The following is a 21782-nucleotide window of genomic DNA, read 5'->3' as shown; positions in this document are numbered from 1 at the left end:
GCTGAGTTCGTACGACAGGGAACACTTTAATCTCGACTTTCCAAGCGGTACATTCAAAAATGTCAATTGATTTCTGACTGCGTGAACTGCGTTGACTGCGTTTCAGTTGATTTCATCATCAGATTGTATTTGTGCTGCCATCAAACATCTGACTTATCTGACGGATTATGGCTACAGGTTGGAAAAATCCTTTCAAACGGTAGTTTGTTACAAGTAGCCTTTTATTCAAATATTGTTTTCCAAATTTTTTAAAATTCTTTTAATTAATCCATCTAACATGAGATTTTAATGTTTCTTATTAATGTAATATTTGTCTACGTATGGTTATGTAACAAACATTTTATTTGATACGCTGCTTTATTATTGTCCGGATTTTTGACATTTTTAACAAAATTTACATAACAAAGATATTTACCGAGATACGCTTTTTTGAAATTTTTTTCATGTATGTCCCGCGCTTGTGCTTCGAAAATATGGAAAATTATTCATCCCCGACATTTCGTAGAATCAGAGTTGGAATGAAAATGTTAGTTTCACTGAAAGTAGAATAAATTACTAGTAGCTCTATCCGTAGCTAAGAACCACCCTCTCAGCCGCCGTGCTTTGCACTACCTTTGGCACGCGCTAGGAATGTTGGTATAGTTTATTCCATGTTGAATGATTTTCTTGTGAAAACGATAAAACGGCGGTATAAGTGGCTGATAAAGTTTTAAAGGTACACTGACCTCTCTCTGCAGGAAGGAAAATCGATAAAGGGCACGGTCCCGTGCTTTCGCACAACTACCGTGGCGAAACGGTAATAAAATCGCTTCTATTTCTTTACATCCGCTTCGTTAATCTTTTACATAACTGCATTTAATGAAATTATTATCATCCGATATTGGAATTAAAGAATTCAGTAAATAAACAAAATTTATATGTAACACTAATTAAACAACATAATTTGTGGTGTACAAAGTTACGATTAAAAAAGATTTGTGTTTTTATTGTTGTCTTTATTGTTGTTCGTAGCATAAATGTTTATAGTATAAATATTGCAGAAATTGCGGTACTTGAAAATTTGTTTTTACATTACAAGGACTAAGCGCATTTTAAGTAGCATGTCTCGACGAGAGATCGGACGGTAAGCCATACTTCAGTATCAAGTGATATAACGAAGGATTATTCTGACGGCTAAGAATCGTCCGACGTTTAAATAGCAGCGAAACAGACATTGCAGTAATTTTGTTGGAACTGTGAAGTCACGAACGGCTGTTCGACGCGTCGTTAAGTTGATCACCTCGGCTTTTAAATCGCAAGCTTCGATTCACTGAACCGTGACAATTGGCTAGTCGAGACTCTTATTTACTTCAATTCCAATTGCACATTTACGCAATAGACTTTAACGAGCACTCTCTCCGCTTTAAAATGTAAATTACGCAAATATATATCCGACAATTAGCTTTCGTTAAGAAATAAGTACTTCACAGTCCTTTTTATCCTCCGGTAATCAAGAATTACTCGACGCTACCCCGTTTTCCACCCCTCCCACCGAGGCAAACTCCAACGTCTTGACGAAAAAATACAACCGATAAAACTGCACCTCTCGAACTTCTCCGAGAGAATATTCTATCGAAGATTTGACTTTAATCAGTCGATGAAAAAAAAAAGTGCAATTGACCGGACTACGTTAAGATGCACATAATTTTCTTGTAGCTCTTTCCTCGAATAAATCAACACGGTGGATTCTCCTCTTTCTCTCGGAAACGATCTGCTGTACGCGGGTCTTAAAAGAATAACGAGATCGGGGTGGCGAGAAGCGCAAAGGGGGCTGAGAGAGAGGCGTTGAAAACTTTTTTCACTTTCCTACTTCTCACACTTCGGCGCTCTGACTTTTGCTCTTTTCGTTCATAACGATGGAACGTACGCCGCTTGGATTTCAGATCCTCGCGTATCCACGCCTGGATTTCGTGACCGGAAGCCGTCAGGCCTGTATCAAAGTTTCACGTGTGTTTTTGACGTCCGCCTCACGCTGAGAAGCAATGCTCGAAAATGATACACGCGCGTGTTTGTCAACGTCGAGTCGCTGTTCTCGAAACCATTTCTCCGTCTTCCCCGACGATCGTTATAGCGGCATGTATGATTTCAGATTATCGCGAAGGATAACGAGACACGCGAGGAAGGGAGCAAGCGGAAAACTTTGAGTACATGCTATTTTTAACGCCTAACGGCTGTCCAAACAGCCGTAACGTGATCCGCGGCTTCGGCGTCGACTGCGAAAAGGAATGACGGCTATTTGTCACGATGCTTGCCAATCGTTTTTATCGAAAATGCCAAAATACCCTTGCAAACTACACGCGACGAGAAATAAAAGTGACAAATGCTCACGGTCCCTTTTGAATAAAATACAGAATAGCAAAATAGCTATTTTGGTTAAAGGTTAAGAGATTTTTAGTTCGTGTACACGTACGCGGGTCATTTGAGGATGCAAACTGAGGTCGTCGAGTTGAATAATTGGGCTTCGGGTTTTATTAAAACATTGCCGCCAGTGGAATCGCACGAAATGTATCTGCGTAACCATCGGTGATTTATGCGAGTTATTTCGCGTTGGGACTACGCCCGTTACATCAGGTAGACGCGAGAGTAACGGAAAATGAGAGTACGAGGGAACGGTACATGCGCCGCATGCACATACTAGGTGTTACGTAAAAATGAATCTATCGCCTTTTTTTACGCGCGTATAAACCATTTACGTTCTTATCTCGTATTTCTTTACGATGATTAGATGGATACGGAAAGGATGATAAAACGTCGCGTTTTATATACCATATATCAAATTTTTGTACAGACAGAAACTATCGTTATTCTTCATTATCGGCATTATAACGTAAATTAATTATCAAACAAAAAACATTATTTATTATCACCATTTATTAAAATTTGAACTATAACATTTAAATTAATAATTTAATTCTTACTTTTTAATTTTTTTTATTAAATTTATAGACAACGATAATCTCGATCAAATTTCGCGTTCCACCCAATACGTGCGGCACGCGAAAGCCTATTCTCCATGTACCATTACTACCATCGGCGTTGTTCGCGTTCGTGCAGGGATGTTATGGATGCGGCGAGCGTGAAATCAAATTTCTAACGATCAGAATGATTCCGGGCGCGGCAACGTGCGCCGGTTAGAGAGATGGAGTGCGCAGATCCACCCTCGCCAAGCCCTCGAAAATCGGACGACGACCAAGCGACGGATGCGAATGTGTTTCATCGATCGGTAGCCCGTTAATCCGGCGACGATCTACAGAGCACAAATCGCGCTGGTGGTGCAAACGAGTACGGATAAGCGAGAAGTTTACCATTTCTGGCTTTCAATATGACCCGATATGACCCACGGATGCGTAGTTTTTGTACGATCGTGAAACACGGCGACGCACGAGATTCGAGAATAATTTCACTTTTCGTTGAGACGCGTAATAAATTGTTAATCGTAAAATTCCACCGCGTTTTCCTAATCTCGACTCTCTCAGACAAATTTTAAATGCTGTAAATTGCACGAATAAGAATTGTTTGTCGAAGTCCGTGTGCATTCATACCGAAAATTTCAGATTAAAGTGTCCTTTAAATACCAGCGCACATTTGTTACGACAACGACGTAACTAAAAAAATGTTATTTTAACATTGTTTACAAAAAAAAGAAAACTCTGATAATAATTTAATATAGTGAATCAATAGCTAATATAAAGAAATGTAAATGCAAATTAAATATAATTAATATAAATTATACTTCTTAACGAGAAACTTTCTTCGGAAACTCTTTTGTTTTCAAAAAGATCTCTGTCTTCCGAAACATAGATGTCTTTTAAACGTACTGTCATCTAAGCAGAATAAACGACCAAAGTTATTATGCTGTAATTTAGTGATAGGCATATCGACTCTTAATTCCATTAGAATTGTATTATGAAAGTTTCAAATAAATGCAAGATTAACTGTGAGACTAATTTTAATTATCTCGTCTATTACGAACACAGTTTTCCATCTTTGCTTTTGCCGTAGTCGCAAAAAATTGCTGTCTTCTGCCGTGCACTGAAACAGGGTGCACCGGAGAGAGATCCATTAACTAATTTATTTCTGGCAAGACGAATTCTACTCAGTAGCGGAACGTGTAATCAGCGGTAAAGTTGAGGGGAAAGGAGTGATTCGCGTTCTCCTTTCTGTCCGGCACGAAACGTCTTTCTGGCTCCTGCTTCTCTCCGCGGCAGTTTCATTTACCCTCGAAAGGCTGAAAGACTACTCCACGCGTCCTCGAACTCGAACGGCATTGTCGTAATGTGGAAAGTTGGTGAATTGGATCTGAAGTTTTCTGAAAACAAGACTATTCCCCGTTCCGGCTGGTCCGCATGAAAGACGGATGGAGGAACGAGCGGTAAAGCTGGCGGCCAGTCGATTTGAAACGAGAGAGGGAACAATGATGTGGTCGGAGACTCTTCGAGCTTTGCTAATTGTCGGTCGATTTCATCGGATCTACGAGGAGACACGAATGCCACGGTTTAACGATTTTCATTTAAACTTTTAAGATTACCCACCTTTTAGAATTTAAAAATTACTAATGCGTTAAAAGAATACTGAAATGTATTTAACATATCGCAAAAACCGGGTGCTGGCTCATGTAAATTCCTTGAGCGAACTGAAAAAAGCTGGAAAAAAGGCAGACGTGTTAAGCGACATTTCGTGATCTTAATACGGAATAAGGATTATACGGTTCTTGTCGCGTTCTCTGCAGATATTGCTCATGACATCGTTGCGAAAATATCCATTGTTACGATGAAACAATGAGGACGCTTCGCAAATTTGATTTCATTTTATTCCATTTGATTCTTTTTTTTTCCTGTCAGGTTCTTAGCGAAGAACTTCCAAATGATAAAACCGACACGGAAGCGCACGATTAACTCGTCAGTCGGAATTGGATAATGCGATTTTTAGGACTTGAGCGCCATCAGTTACAATAACGCAATTATTTAACCATAATAGCCAGCTGTGGGCTCGCGAATGCTAATGATTTATTTCAGCGAGATTTCGTATTGAAAAGCCACCTAAACCGTGCATAAACCATGGGCCAATCACGCACGCCGCGATCCAGACAGATTTGATCGCGCATAATGCGCCGAGATTCGAGCTAATAAATAACGGGAGGCCATTGTCTCGTCCGCGCCAGTCGATCGTAAAATCACGTCGGCGATAACCGCATGGTCGTATTATTTCCAGAAGCGCACAGATCAATTGGCCGATGCCCGATAAAAACCGTTCTCTATGTAGTCCCCTATGTAGGGACGAAGCTTAGGCGCATCGTCCATTGTTCGCTCAGGGGCAAAATTGCGGTGATTCTTAGCAGTTTTTCCCTCGATATGATCGAGTTGGGAACAGCATCGCAAATCCAAGAATAATCCGTGAACACAAAATGAAGGAAATTGATTGAATATACGGAAAGCTGGGGGCTAATTGATCAACTTTTCAATTTTTACACACAAAACTGAAAGATTTATCGAAGAAAAGAAAACTAAATTGTATGTATCAGTTATTAGATATATTAGGATGTCTAATAACATTTTAACAATAAATGAAAAATAATAACTGATACAAAAAATTAATGCTTTTTAAATATATTATTATGTGAAACAAATAGCTCCAAAGTCGAGTTAAGTTGAGATTGCTAACTTAAGAAATAATATATTATAAAATATATAAATTATATAAATATAAATTATACTCAAGTAAATAAAAATATATTAAAATACCGAAAATTGAAATAAAACTTAATTTATTTAACTAATTTTTAATTATAACATAAATTTGTTAAAACCGCTTATTTTATTAATTTTATAAATATTTTTTTGATAATCTCGTTAAAGTTATTGATAAATTAGACGTATCTAGAACAAAAAAAAAATATTATAAAATTTATGACTATCAGAATTAGTTAGTATATGTATTTATAACCGGAAGATAAGATTCATCTATTCACCTCACTGGTACATTTAAAAAAAAAATCGTGGTATGCAAATAATAAAATAGATAAACAAAAATAAATTGCGGGAATATACATATTAAGTAAGATTTATATTTATTATCTAAACAGATATCAAATACTCAGACAACTGCATAGTAATTTAAGAATAAAAAACATAAGACTAAAAATATTTATTTCTATACGATCTTTTTCATAACACTTCGCTTTTGGACAACTGAGTAGCAATGTCTGCTGAATACATACACGATTTAGTTATCAGTGTTTTATTTATAAATTCAATTAGTCAACTTTGATATAGTTTTAATTTCTTCTATAAAGTTTAACTCAAGTGCAATTTTTTCAGATATATTTGAAATAACGCTGCAGCACAATAAATTCTTTCTTTATATCATTTTCGGCGGAATTAGTATGCAAATTAATGGCTTATTCGTAACATCAGATCGCGGTGCACACAACGGTTATTAATAAAGCCGATTATTAATTAAGCCGACGACTTTAAAGCGCCACGAATGTTACATAGCTTCATTTACCTTCCTCCTAGGGCAAAATTAAATTTCGGGATGTTCTTATCAAGAGCGGAGATAGTTCGTTTGAGGTGCACGTTAAACGCGCAAGCTCAGCGTTGTTCGCCGCGTTTACCGTGCGTGTATCATTTATGCCATGCGTAACGAACGTCGCGCGGCAACCAAACGCTCGTGTTGGATTTATCAACGGAGCGAGTGTCTAATTTGATAAGTGTACATAGCGCGGGCAAACAATTCATGAAGTGTGCTCGGCATACATTATTGCAGCTCGCGCAGTAAGCAAGCGCCGTTAGAAGCGTACCTCGAGAGCGAAACGTCGAATTTCGGGAAGGAATTGTACCGTCTGATATTCTAGTCGCGAACGTGATGTACATATGTAATCGCGTTATCTTCGTGGCGTCGTGATACGACGCGTGACTTATGACAATCTTACGTGCGTACGCGGCGTCTTTTCGCCCGAATAGAGAAAATCGTGACAAACGTACGTTTGATTTCAGGGGATTGTCTCGCAACAGACAACAATTTGTCTTGTTTTATTTTTGCTAAAATGACAACGGTTCGTTTATCAGAAGGAAATACAAATTGCCTTCACTTATAATTTAAAATATAATTTAATTATGAAAATGTAAGCGTGTGATTATGTGCTTGGAATATCTGCACTGAGAAAAAGATACTTAAAAATTTATTTGTGCGATATAAATTTATTTCATTGAAAATAAATCTTTATTTAAATACAGCAAAAAAATTTTTATTTTGAGTAAATAAACCAATTAGTAAGAAAAATGAGATGTACAATATCACAGAAGTGCGTATTTCGTCGTTACAATCAAACTTTTTTTATAACCAACAAATATTAAAAAAAAGTCACAAGTAACAGCTTGCTAACATTTTGACCTTCTTTCTCAGAGTGTGTAATGAGGAAAGTCGAGACATTTCTCTCGTTCGTTTATCCTTGTAATGTCGCGACAAAGCGCACCTCTCTGAAACGATTTTAGTTTAGATAAATTGCTCTGATACTTTTTCACGACGTGAAACTTACTGCGCCTAACGCGCTGTGTCACTTTGCGTTCAAAATGTCAAGAGGTATAAATTCCGAGTCAGGATGGAGAAGTTCGCTTTTCGGCGAAACCGTTCCTGGCGCGGATTAGGTGATTCTACCGTAAAAGTAGCGTAATTTATGATGCTACTTAAATCTTAGCCTTCGAGTATAATATCCCCGCTTGCCGAGCTACAGCTTCCGCGAAAGGAGATGAACTCTTCGAACGGGAATAATCGTTATATGACGTGGCAACTCGCGGGTGGTGTATCCCTTTTAGAAGCATACGTGCTGCACAAACAAACTGCACAGAATGAGAGATAAAAATCGATATCGCTATTTGATATACTTACATTCGCTTGAAAGCTTTTTTTTTTATTAAAGAGCACATTTTAATATTGAAAACATTTTCCAATAATGCATAAATAATATTTAATAAATTTTTAATAATTAATATTCCAATGCGCAATACAGCATCCTAAATATCGCCGGTGAATCTTTTAACTGTGCTTTTAATGTATGTAAATCATTTTGCAAATTTACGCACGTCCATATTCGTTTTAAACAAATGCGCACGGTATAGGCTGAAGGAGCGCATTTTAACAAATGAAAGTTCTGTAATGTATCCCACGTGAAAGTTTTGCAAGAAAATTAAAACGCTTCAACATTGTTTTGCGAAAGTCGGAAAGAAAATTTATCTTCATGGCGTATTACGTAACTATGCTAAAAACTTCAACTATATATAACGCACAAGGTAATGGCCGAAGGATCGCGTTTTGCGCCGGCTAGAGTTATCTTATCGCCGCTCGAACATTCTCGCGCTTATGGTCTTCGTAATGTCGGATGTATAATACAAATATAATAACGGTAATAAGCCCCAGTTAAAGCACGTCCCGCATTTTCTTTGTGCCGATCTCACAGCTTACAAGTATCTTTCTATGTATTTTATATAGTATAAAATAGAAGAAAGACGGGAGTCGTGAGATACGTGTAAAATGGTGAGGTACTACGATATCTCGTATAATTCGCGTTAAATTCTAAGAGCAACCATTAAAATTACTTCCTTACTGTTTATTTAAACATTGTAGGATAGTTACTGGTCATTAATGTTCACTATGTTTTTATAAAAACTTAATTTTAGTTTTGCAGACTGCAGCAATGTTTTCAAGTGTAAACCTTTCTATGTAATTTCGAAAAGTATATATTTAATATTAATTTTTTAACTTTAGCTTGAATGTGACTTTCAAATAATGTAATTGGATTCAATGTGTGCCATAATGTGTGTATGAATTCCACATAAAATTATATAAAGATCGTGAGCTATTATATTTACATTTCGAGCGTAAAACCGCTCTTGCGACTTTACAACCTCATAGTGGACGTTGCATAATGTTTACTAGCGCAGCAAAGAAATTCTTTTAAAAATATATAATTTTTAAACCAAACAAATTATTTTTAAAAAATTATTTTTTTTTTTCAAATAAAACATAAAATGTTCATAAAACTTTGTTTTGCGGCACTATTAGTGTGTAAGATCTACAAATTATCATTAATTTAAAACATTTTTATAATTAAAAATGCTTTTTATGACAGTTATTAGTATCCATGATTGATCCTCACAAGCGCTTTCTTGTTTCCTCTCTTCAATAAATAAATTGTAAATTATGTTTGTTCTACATGTCCCTGATGAACTTCTATCTATAGGGTAATTGATAAAATTCTATGGCTAACAAACTGGTGTTGGTAAGAATTATGCGGTGTTAATATTTATTGAATTATTTTAAAAAAATAAAACGGTATTCCGCCATCCTTCCTCTATGCTACGAAAGATACATCGGCAATAAACCAAATGGAAAAGTTTCTGTGTTTCCTTTTACATTTTAAGCTCCTCGGAGTAATTAAAAGAATGTACTAATCATTATCAAGTGCGTTGATTAAAGTGTTAGTTTTACAGATAACAGACTTCAAAAGCTTCTCCTGTCTTCCTTCCCCAATATTTTCCTGGCGGAAAGTATTCTTCTTTCTTCTCTTCTTTCTCCTTAATCCTTCGATCGCTGTCACGCTTTAACAAGCTGCTAACCGAACTGTTAATCTACGTCATTAAATATCGATGTGTAATTTCTCATTTCTGAAAGGCGTGTACGATTCTATGGGAGACGTCTACCGCGGAACATGAAATTAGAGCGAAAGGGTATTAATCTGAAAGCGGTGGCGGCAGTCGCGGGAGGAAAAAAGAAAGAAAGAAAGAAAGAAAGATAGGAGACGAGAGATGCGGGAACGCGGACGGCGAGAAGAAGTCGGGGAGAGTGATCGAAGGTGCGAAGGGAGGGATCGTGTGAAAGAAGCGGCCCCGAGCGATTTTCATACAAATTCCCGAGCCGCCGCGGTAATCATAGCGAAATTAAGGTCATCCATCACCCGCGGGACTCATTCTATTCCGCTACCCCCACTTAATAGTATTCCGCTGAGCGACGTAATTTTGTCGCTCACACCCCCGCCCCGGCCCCGCCCGGGCCGCATGTACGCGGGACGACAAGACGGAAGAGTGAAGTGTAAGGATGAGAGGGCGGAAGAGAGCGGTTGCATGGCGAAAGAGAAAGAGACGCTGTGGATGCGCTTTTCTCCGGCGCTTTCCACTGACTGACGAACGAAATCTACGCTCTTTCTCTCTTTCTCCCCAGACTACGTCGCATACACATCCGTCAACAAGCCGGTTGGAATATTCGCGGGATGGGTAATGCGAGAGTTTTCCTCTCGCGCGATATCGCAATGAATTAATTACGGACGGTGTGTACGCCGCTGCTGCGGCGAAGGCAATTTTTCAGCATTCTGCAGGTTAACATCCCTCACGAGAGAGAGAGGAAGAGAGAGAAAGAGAGAGAAGGACATCAGAGCGGATAACATGTTACTTTATGCAGAATAATTCGTGCGTTATTCATGAGATATTTTTTAATTAACTTCGCATATTTTTCATCGTCCATCTGATTGACGGGAACAGGTTTTTCGACGAAACGCGAATTTCTCATATCTTGGACCTTCATTAACTGGCTTATTACCTTATAGAACGTCTATGGCTTCTATACCCCATAGATTGAACAAATATATCCGCGTCTATCTGAATTAATTCTCTCTCTCTCTCTCTCGCCCCCCCCTCCCACTCCTATTTGACCATTCAATCATTCAATTTCACAAATTAATATTCGATTTATTCGGTTTCTCTCGAACAGAACAGACATTATTTCCTTTACGGGGACATCCTCCCATTCATATAATTGCAAATTAATTAACTTTATGGATGGATAGATAGATATATAGAGGAACATTTATATTGAAATGAGAGAATTATAAAGACGACATGAGCATTCAGCTGGCGAATGATTTCGGGAACATTGACGGCGAGTATACCACGTTTAATTTGTGCGATCTCGGACAATACGCGAATGTATTGTCCGCATGTTGTATGCTAACTAATTTTCGAGAATACGTACAATCAAAAGTTTATGAGTGGAAAAGTATAAAATTTGTTCAACGTTCAATAAAGCCCGTAAATTAATTCCGTACGGTTAATTTGAGTGCGTCCAGAGCGATATCTCTGCGGATTTAGCGAACCGCGTGCTGTTTTCGCGCAAATCAATTCTCGAGGACTGGAGAGAATTATGCCTGTGGCATTAAATTCGCTAGGCTTCATGAAGCTTGATGGTTTCAGCTAATCTAATATCACAATATTCGACTAAAAATGAAAATAATATGTTGCACGGATATCCGTTACACAAGTTATTTTTAATTGCCTATTAAATAAACTTTTGACAAACAGCGAAATGTGTTAATCACATTTTGTCAACAAAGTTTCTTAGCTACAAGAGCATGTTAAAATAGAAACTCCGCTAACAAGCCAGTGCGCAAAGGGAAAATGCAAATGCTACAATGAGCAACTTTACGGAGAAGAGATCTTGTTCGACATCGCTTTCGATTTTCGTTCGAGGGTATCTCTAACTATAGCGGTCACTTAATACGACATCGGACCCGAAATCGCATCGTCCGGGTCATTCGAGGGACGTTCACGGAATGAAGTGCATGTCCAGCCAAGGACCTGACCCAATTGCGTCTCATCGAGAACGTGCACGTACATCGCGGTGACCGTGGCTCGGCATTCGGGATTAGGAGCACCTACATCTTCCAGTTTTCGGCCCGGAACATGGGACACTCGAGTGGCCCGCGCTTTGTTCCATTTCGAGAAATTCACGTTCTATTATCAAGCTCTTATGAGTGCTCGAAAGGAGACCCCGGAAAGTCCGACTGTATGGGACAGCGGTAAGATAAATGATTTGCGTACGTGAGACAGCATTTGTCAAGAATAGGAAGGGACAATATAAACGTATAGCGATTTATGCAAAGCATAAATATCTGTAAAATGCGATGACTGCCGCAGTCACGGATATTTAGTTTAATTTAGAAGATTCAATTAATTCCAGATAGTTAATAAAAAAAAGAGAGATCTGATTACTTTTTTTTTAAATTAACTACGGTAAATTTGATAGTGAATATAGTAGAGGAAGGTCGCCGATATCACTTTAATTTTGGATATTTCGCAAACAAAAATTGAGAATAAAACTATGGAAATATAAATACAAACCAGAAAGTGCCTATCAAAGTGCCTATTAAAGTATATCAATTTGCAAAAAAAAATCATGTTAATTTTATTTTTAAAGAAGCAACTTATTTTTAGCAGATTTTATGTAAAAACAAGTTACACGGATATATGAATTATGAATTTTTCTCGCCTTACTTATCAATGCAAATCCTCAGTATTAATAAAGTGCAACGTTTAGTTTTCGAGAAATAAGTAGTCGTTTTAGATCTATGCCGGTATTGGCGAGTCTCCTTTGTATGATAACACAATTCTTCATACTCAGTGATCAACCGCTTGTCCTTTGAGGGATGTGATGAACGTGATACGGAACAACGCAAGGAACCTATTATAGCGTCCTACATAGTGCGGGGCTCAGAAAGTTACATTAATTATAACTTAACGAGCATGAACTACACGCGTATTACACGACCGCACATGTAACATGTGTCGTTTGTCATATTTCCACCAACTCCGTCCTATGCTACGGTCCGGTGTGATATTAATTCAGCGTCATGCGTTGCGTAAACTACGAAAACCGGCTATTTCAATCTCATTCGCAAACGTTGAATTCTCGCGAAAGAGTGTGTGCGCAATTTAACAAACAAAATTTTGTGACAAAATACTCGTTTAAACACACGATGTTATCCTCCTAGTTATCTACACGCAGACGCGCGTCTCAACGTGCACACTTTTAATAGGTATTTAGCACGCAAATATATTTTTCCTACGCGCACACGTACACAAGTTAATATCGATCTGCTGCAGTTTTACTTTCAATAACGCGAGGACGGTTCAGCTCGATATGAAATTTGAAGCTCATTTGTCAGATGACTGTTTGAATATCTTCAGTTCACTGTTTTCCAGACTTCTTTCGCATAATATTCCTCGCCTCGACTCTCCAAGAGCGTCGCAAATGGCCCGCAAAATTTCTCGAGGATTCCGCTCGAGGAGTAACACTAAAATTTCGCAGGATTTTCCACGATAAAGCCGATCAAGCGCCAATATTTTTCCTTGTAGAAGGATTTGCGCGAAGGGTACGGCTCGTGTGGGCGGTGCTGTTACTTCCGGTCGTTGCAGTTTCTCAGAGCGCAGGGCATGGAGAACGAAAGAAACGCGAACGATCTGCACCGCGCAGGCAAGAGTAACGGTATTTTTCGCCCTCAGCTTACCAGCCGTTTCCTCGCTAACAAGTGGACTTGAAGTGTGGGCTCTTGCATTTTTTATATGCGTTTAACGCAACGCTTTCAGCTCCTGGCGTAGATCGTTTAGAGTCTTATTGTTTGGAAGCGTAATACGTGAGAATTATGCAGATTTGTACATTAAGCGTAGCGTGTAATTCAAGAACACTTAAAATCGCTTAATTGTGCTCACTTAGACTTCTCTGGAAATTCAAAAGGATCGACAATTTTTTATGGCTGAACAATAATCTTGAATCTTTAATTTACCCTTAATTTTCCTCTTTAATTTGTAAAACACCTACATTATTAAGAATACAAGGCGTTAAATTATCAATAAAAATTTTTTACTCCCGCGAGTCAAATAATTATTACATTCAGTCAAAGTTATTAATTACTTATGTCAACTGATGCCAGAAGTTTAATCGCCCGATACGAGTTATTTTTAGACGTGACGACATAGAACTGACGCTGAAAATTCAACGGAAATGTAGTTTTTCTCTCTTTCGAGGAAGATAACAATAACGGGAATATGAGCGTGTATTTTTCGTTTGTGCCACCATACCCGTGCATCGTAAGCACCCTCTCCGTGGGTATGTATGGCCATGCGCGTTTTGCGTATTCCGGGACGGGAACAAAAGCCACTAGAGTAAGCTCGTATGATGCTTGGCGTGTCGTAAGCTCCCCGACTTCGTCGCGGTGACATACCGAAGCTTGAGAACGCGCGGAAGAGGGAGGGGGGGATTGGCGGGGGAAGAACCTTGTCGAAAAATTGTAAAAACTTTTCTAGGACTTGTCGAAGGCCTTTTCCTGCCCGCCACAAAGTTTGTCCATGAACGTGGCTGGAGTGGACGAGCTCGCGTGTGGCAGGGTTAGGAATGCCGGAGGGCTTTCTGAAAACAGTAATTTTTCTCCCCAACCCCCTTCCGTAGGTAGGTTCCGCCGGCATTACTCCTGACTTCTCAGCTCCTCCTTCCAGCACCCATAGTCGAGAGAAGGGCTTGAGAGCTGAGCTATCGTCTCGTAAGAGCGGAAGTATGATAAATTGAAACGACCATCGACGAGAGCGATTTTCAATCATATCGGTCCGCGCTGTCCGCTCTTCAACTACTTACACGAACGAGAAAAGTGAGAACGAAGGTTTCATGAACGGTGGTTACTTTGTGCAATGGAAAAATTGTAAGTTATTGACCGATAAACGCGTGTAAGATATTTTGAAAGGGTCGTTTGACGCTCTTTGTCTTTAACAATATATGCAATCTATCGCCACAAGAAACAAAGTTGCAAGGCTATCGGAGAGTGCCTTCTAAATAACATAAAATATCCAAGTAGATCCTAAGCTGTCTTCTTGTATCCATATGCTTTACTATGTATTCAAAATTACTCGAAGTTCGATCGCAAGGTGACATAAGTCTGCATACAAACGCATAACGCGTCGGGCGGAAGTTATATAGGCGCCGGGAATGCTTTCCCATAAAGTTTATGGTCGCGGCTATAAAGGAGCACGGGGGCACAAAAGGGTACCGTTAAGCGATACGAGAGTATGGAAAGAAAGACGTCACCAAAAAGCTACTTACGCGGTGCCGTTGTGTCTGCCGATGGACACCAGTCGATATATCTGCAGCTCGACTCGCTGTCCAGTATCCGGCACGAATCTGTATGTACACCTCGAGGGCCCTTGAAGATACGGTGACTTTATTTGCCCGAAGCCACGATCCGATTTGCTGAACAGCTGCCTGCTGTCCAACGTTATGTTGCACACTGAAACGGAACGAAGCGACGCTTATGTAAAAATACGTACAACTAAATGGCGATACGGTCGCATGATTTAATATTACATAATCGATAAATATTCTTATAATTGACCATAGTTATGCAATGTCACAAATGTTACAACCCACAAAATTATAATTTTTGAATTATTGTAATCAGGAGATAGATAATCCATATATTTTTCTACATTAAACAAAAAAGATCCAAGCCTAAATTGTGCTTAAAATTAATAAAAAAAAAAGTTTTACCTACATTTTTAAATCACGTCAAATATTATTTGCATTTTTCTTGGAACTATGTGGCCAATTCTTCGGTTCTTAAGTTTATAGAATACAAATGTTATATAGAATCACAATGTAATTGTATTTCTGTATTTTTATTTTACAATATTGATTTCCACGCAAAATTTTGATCTTGCGAGACAGACGGCAATGGAAAAGAGTGAAGAAAAATGAAGTAGCTAATAACAATTTTTCTTGCCTGCACTGTTTCATTGGCGCGTCTCTGTACAACCGTACCGTTCGGGCGACAACGAGTCGCGACAGCTTGGCGCAATATTATGAGGCAATCTGCCATAGTGTGTAATTTGATTCTTAATTGCTTTCCGTAGGATGTTGTGCAGGATGTTCCGTGATTGTGATGCGAATACCTTCTTGTAAACCGTGGCATTATATTTCTTGGAAGTTATTTCCTTTTGACGTGAGACTATCAATATTATCTTTTTTATGATTCTCTTACATAAAGTGAGTCTAAAGTTTACATTAAAGAAGCGCAAATGAAAATTTTAAATTTACAATAAAACGTTCCTTCATCAGGCGGTAATCTTAATTCTTTATCATAAAAAAATCTAGCTTCTATTGTACAATCTTATTTATCTGTATTAAGATATTGAAGGTATCAGGTCTCACATTTATTAAATTTTTTATTTCTATTCTAAATAATCCTATAAATTCGTGCAAAATAAAAAAAAACTACATAATGTACACCTATGCGTTCTCATATATATCTTGCAATGCTAAAAGAAATCCAAAGAGAGAAGAATTTGATGGATGGAACACGAAGGCAATATCGCCCGAAGTAATTAGCGCAAAGAAAGCTTAGATGGATAGAGCATAAAAACTTCGTCAAGAGTGATTAGTTATAAGAAAGAAAGGTCGAGTAGACGGCACGCGGGAGTAATTTCTTCGATACCGATTTATTCCATCGTGTAAAGCGAGCCGCAAACGTACGACACGACACCACGTCCCCTTTTCCTCAGACATCTCGATGTCTTTTGAGCGCATTGCCGAGCGTTCATCCTCTTATAAACGTTCCCGTTCTCTTTTACTTTCCCGTTCGTTCTTTGAATCACGCCTCCCCGTTTCCTCCGCGCCGTCCCATGAACCGCTTCTAAAAGGACTCGCTCGCCGCGGCGCTTTAATTTCCACTTGTTCGCGCGACACGAGCGGCTGCAAACGAGAAGCAGCACGAGGCAAGTGGCTTAATGGCGCGAATCTTGTTTCTAGCGTCGGCAGAGGCTCAAAGAGATCGCCCATGTCTTTTTGACACGACGTAATTATATTTTCTCACAGAACCGAGATGGCAAATACGTTAGTTGATCGCCGGCGGACAGAAAAAGTAGCGAAGGCGACAGCGAGAAAGAATTTCCGTCTACTATTCACGAAATTAATAAGTTTTACATTTATACGCCACGCTTTGCATGCATGCAGATTAAAGCGCGCGAGAGATGTATCTCTTTTCTCTTAAAATGCGCAATGCGCCATTTAAGTTGCAATGGCTTTAATTAATGTCTGCATTAAATATACTTATACAAAGAAATTTTCATTCACAGCAAAATGTTACGGCAAGCGTTATAATTTAATGAAACTCAATCTTGCTGCGAGTCAAGATTAACTTGGTGATACTTACTATTCGCGCAATGCTGCTCCAGGCCGCACTGAGCGCATCGGTCGGGTGAAGATGCACCACAGCTGCAGCCGCCCGATGGTACGCAACAAGCGCAATCGTTGCTGGATGAGTTAAAGCTGCAAGCGCAGCCGGTGGTGCTCTGTGTCCAGAGGTCAACTTGACCTGGAAAAAAAAGGGATAAGTCCCTTTATGAAGCAAACCGTTCATGAAGACAATTTGATCTGCATTCACATCGCGCATTTTATGCACTGTGAGTGTAAAATGCCGATGGATAAAATCATATTAAATATCATTGAAAAATAGTAGTAGACTGCGCAATAAAGATGGATGTGAATGCACACAAGTAAGATATGAGGTACGTTTCTATTAATTACATACACATATATTTAATTAATACCTCTCAAGTAAAAATATGTTGATAAGTACAGGGTAAAATTATTTTACGTATAAAACAAATTTAAAGCAAATGTTTTAATTTTCTCGATAACTTCCGAGTTTTATAGCTCGAAATTTTTATAATACCATTAAAATTTTATGAATTATTGATCTTAACTTTTTAATCGATGCGCAGGAATTTTAATTATCGGTGATACGAATTTTTAGTTAATATTATTTCGCATAAAAATTGGAATTCTTTTATTATTTTTAGATTAGCAGAGCAAATTATATTGCGATGCTCTCCAATATCGAATTTATATCTTGATCGACATCGCGAATATTGTATAAAGATAATGGTAATGTATCGTCAATAATGTTTCCGATACTCCTCCTGTTACATCGGGATTAATCTGCATACAAGTTTATCTTTATTGATCGTAGAAATGTATACGGCGGGATTACATACTCGATACGTAAATAGCAGAATATGAGAACAGCCAAATACACCGCGCGTCAACGAACCGTTTAACTGCCGTAACTGTACATTCATCGATGTCAAATAAAGTTGACCTATAATCGACCATGGCCGCCAGCTACAATCCTCGACGGTCGTAACCGAATGCTCGTAACGAGGCGTCCAGTCGTGTGCTTTTCAGCAATCGAAGCTACATACTGGAAGACTCTCAATCCTGGGCGAACGGTCTGCGAGCTTTGTCGGACGATTTTGAACGTCCACTCGATCTGCTTTCATTCTGCTTGACATTCCCGGCACGATATTGCGTTTTTCGCCGCCGCGTTCGCGGCTCTTTCGCGCTTCTCTCATTCTCCCCCATCCGCCCTACATTTCTCTCCTAGCGCGCTATCGTATCTCTTTTTTTTTACAACGCACCTTTACGCAACCATATGTCCCATGGCATCAATAAACAGAAATGCGACAAAAATTGAGAAAGCGAGACGGGGAGGAAAGAGGAGAGAAGAGAAGGCACGGAGGCAAGGATACAATCCTCTTGACGAGCCGTTGTTCATTGTTTTTCCGCGTCCACTGACCAGATTGCATCCACGGCGCTTTCGCGTTTTTATCATCGTCACCTCGCTCATCTGGCGATGTTCCGAACGTGCTCGATGAACCGGCAAAAACACGGTTATTAATATAGTATAAAGGTCCCCTTCTGTCCTCCGGACTGCATGCGATGTTTCACGAAGAGAGAAAGAGAAGAGAAAACTTCTCGCCCGATTGCGCAAAAAGTTAGTAACGTCACGTCGTGTTAGCTGACTCTGCGGAATTCGACCTTGATAAAAGTCTTTAACATCTCGCTTCGGGATTAAATAGATATCGTTGCGTGTGCCGGCGGCTAATCAATCTTGCATCAAGACAGTACGAAATATTTCTTTTTATTTGCAACTTTAAAATCGATTTCAATGATCGTGAAATCACAGGGAGGTTTTAAAGGCATTTTTCTGTGAAATAAAGTATTAATAGAGGCAATTTTTACATAGGCAGCTGGATATGCGTCACGGAGTTCTTATCGCGTTCGAGAACACATTATACCTTTATCCCTCTCCGAATTGACTGCCGCTCAGAAAATTCGGCACCATCCGTTTCTCGGGATTTCTAATCTGTGATTTTACATCCAAATGGCGTTTCCATTCGTGGAGGAAGCACTCGACGAATGGATCGTTGCCAATAATGATTGCATCTACGTTATTCTATGGCCGAACAATTGGCAGGATCGATCTAGGACACCGAGAATAGAGGCCGCGGCGATTCGGTTTCTAATAGAGATTTCCGGTTGATTCTGCAATCGCGGAGATACGCGTGCGTGATTGATTGACCGAGAAATGCGAGAAGAGGACGAGAATTGGGGGATGCGTGCGAGAGGAGAAACCGTCACTGTCGACGAGGGGCAAGACGAGGAAGATAAAAGAGAGCGCGGGACGGGGGAATGGAGGCAGAGGCGGAGAAAACGAGGGCCCTGGGCGAAGAGAGTGGAGGGCGGAACGAGAAGAGGAGGAAGAAGACATAAATTCCGAGCCAGTGTAAAAAGGGCGTTAAGAGGAGAAGCCCCGGCACCCCCGATATGTCAATATCCCGAGGAAATACGGGGCAGTACTTGGCCGGAGGGATAGTAAAAATAAAGCAAGCTTTATTGCTGCTGCTGCTGCTGCTGCTGCTGCTGCTGCTGCTTCTGCTGCTGCCATTGCTACTGCTGCTGTTGCTGCTTTTACTTCTACCACTATAGATACCCCATCGTGAACGTTGATGCGATGGTGGAAATGTATTTCAGGAAAATGCCCGTCCTTCCGATTCTTCCCGATCGCGGATATCAACTAGCTAGCGTCTTGTTGCAAAGGTTACGTTTGAAGGGATTTTACGGTGCGTGGAGTGAGACATGAGACCGATGTTAAGATGATAGAAGGAAAGAGAATGAGGGTGTGAGCTAAAGAGAAAGAGAGAAAGAGAAAGAGAGAGACTCGCAATTGGATTCTTAATCCATCGATTCAGTCTCGATTACGGAGAAGTTTGCTTAAACGATGGGGTGAAGGGGGACGAACGCGATATCGTCGAGATAAAAGGAGTCTTGCGAGGACTGCAAGGCGATTCGAGGAGATAAGGACCGGCGATACTCGGAGAGCAAAGACGCGCCGCAAGGAGAAGCCGAAAGTGAGCGAGGTGAATCGGAGAAAAGACGAAAACGCGAACGGAGATAGCTTGGGGTAAACAAAGACGTACTCGGATGGCTTTTGTGGCGCTTTTTCAGTTTTCCTCTTTCCGGATCCTCTGGGATCCTACTGTTGCCATAGCGTTCACTCACGAATGCTGCGCTTTCCGTTCGATTATTCAGAGGCTGACGGCTATTAAATGGCTATTATTACAGATAGCCACTCGGCTAGCCACTCTCATCTCAATATTATTTTATGAGCTTTTTCGTGAGTTATCCGAGACAAAAAATAATTATTATTCCGACGTTATATAATCAGTGTATTTTCGGCTTTCTGTATTGGTTACATTTATATAGCGTTATTTTTCATTAAGTTCTAAATTGCAGCAAAAATGATACATTTTTACCAAAGTAAAAGAGTTGCATTTTATTTTAACATAAATGTATAAAATGGAAATATTTTCTTTGTACCAATAAACGGATTTCAATGAGACGGAAAAATACATATGAATAAAGTGATACAATCTCGATGTTAAACTCGCGCATACATTCGCTTCAGGCACAGATGATATCGTGTACACATAAATCACGTTATGCACGTGATAAAGTTATCTTGTAACCGATGTGGTCCCGATTAGCGGGCTATGCTACCAATAATAAGCGATTATATGATCCGCCCACCCACAGTATGTTTATTAGATACGGATTGGCGTTTCTCATAAACTTGAAATATTATGGGATGATGTAATAAAGTAGATCGTCGGGTAATACTAATCATTTATAATTCGTAATGCGATGTAATTACACATACGTCATATGTGTATATTAATTATGCATAATTTCACGTTAGCACTTGCTGCGATTTACTCACGTTCATTTACTCCTTTTCATCTATGACACAAAAATTTTCTAAACGAGGTAAAGTTGTAGAAGAAAAATAGATATAAATTCGCAGATAAAATAAAAATAAGACAGATATAGGGTCACTGCACCAGTCAATAAACAAACATAAAATAGCTTAATACAATTACATTTTCAAATAAAAAAATTACATTTTAATAAAATCTCCATAAAAATTATATTTCAACAATATCAATTAATTTTGCAGTTTATTATTTTGAAGTTTTATTATTATGACAGTCATTTATTGGCAACTGTTCAGCGACTGGTGCAACGACCCTATGTGCAAAGAATCCGGGATACATTTATTGTGTTAGATGGAAGTTCTACCTATCATCAATTTAGACTTTTCGTGAAAAAAACCAAATTTTCGAATTTCGCTCGAAAAATGCGCAACACAGTCAAGGATCGGGGTCACGCCAAAAATGTGAGGTGTCGTGAGCAGCTGGCAGTTAGGGTAACCCACGGAAAATCGTGGTTGCAGGTGCAGCGGACGACAGCCGAACGAAGAGATCCACTTAGCGCTCACTTTACACGGCGTTAAATTCTAATGAAGTCGACGCTGCTCGATTTCACCGATCCGATCAGCCCGCCACGTAGATCGTAGAGATGCATCCTACACCCAACACGCGGACCGGCTCGTCGTAATGGTCGTCTCCGCAGTCTACCGTGTGTGGTCGGCCGTTGTAGGTATCTAATAATTTTCGTTTAAACGCCCGCGTCGCCATGTCCGAAGAGCCCTTTCGCACAGCTGCTCACGGTAGGACGAAAGCCGACGGTATTAC

General features: G+C 39.5%; 1 protein-coding gene across 6 annotated transcripts in view; it reads right to left on the bottom strand.

Annotated features, from left to right (window-relative positions):
• The window catches only part of LOC105196718, a 367858-nt gene that overhangs the window by 130011 nt on the left and 216065 nt on the right, over nt 1–21782 (bottom strand). For all 6 annotated transcript variants that reach the window (XM_026134882.2, XM_026134881.2, XM_039447669.1 and 3 more), the window contains 2 exons: nt 17060–17221; nt 14956–15139 (listed from right to left, as the gene is read on the bottom strand). In XM_026134882.2, the coding sequence (XP_025990667.1) occupies nt 14956–15139; nt 17060–17221 (346 nt within the window). The remainder of the gene's footprint in view (nt 1–14955; nt 15140–17059; nt 17222–21782) is intronic.

The sequence above is a fragment of the Solenopsis invicta genome, chromosome 3, assembly GCF_016802725.1.
Source record: "Solenopsis invicta isolate M01_SB chromosome 3, UNIL_Sinv_3.0, whole genome shotgun sequence".
Lineage (NCBI taxonomy): Eukaryota > Metazoa > Arthropoda > Insecta > Hymenoptera > Formicidae > Solenopsis > Solenopsis invicta.
The sequence above is the reverse complement of the archived record's forward strand: the minus strand, read 5'-3'. Positions and strand labels throughout refer to the sequence as shown.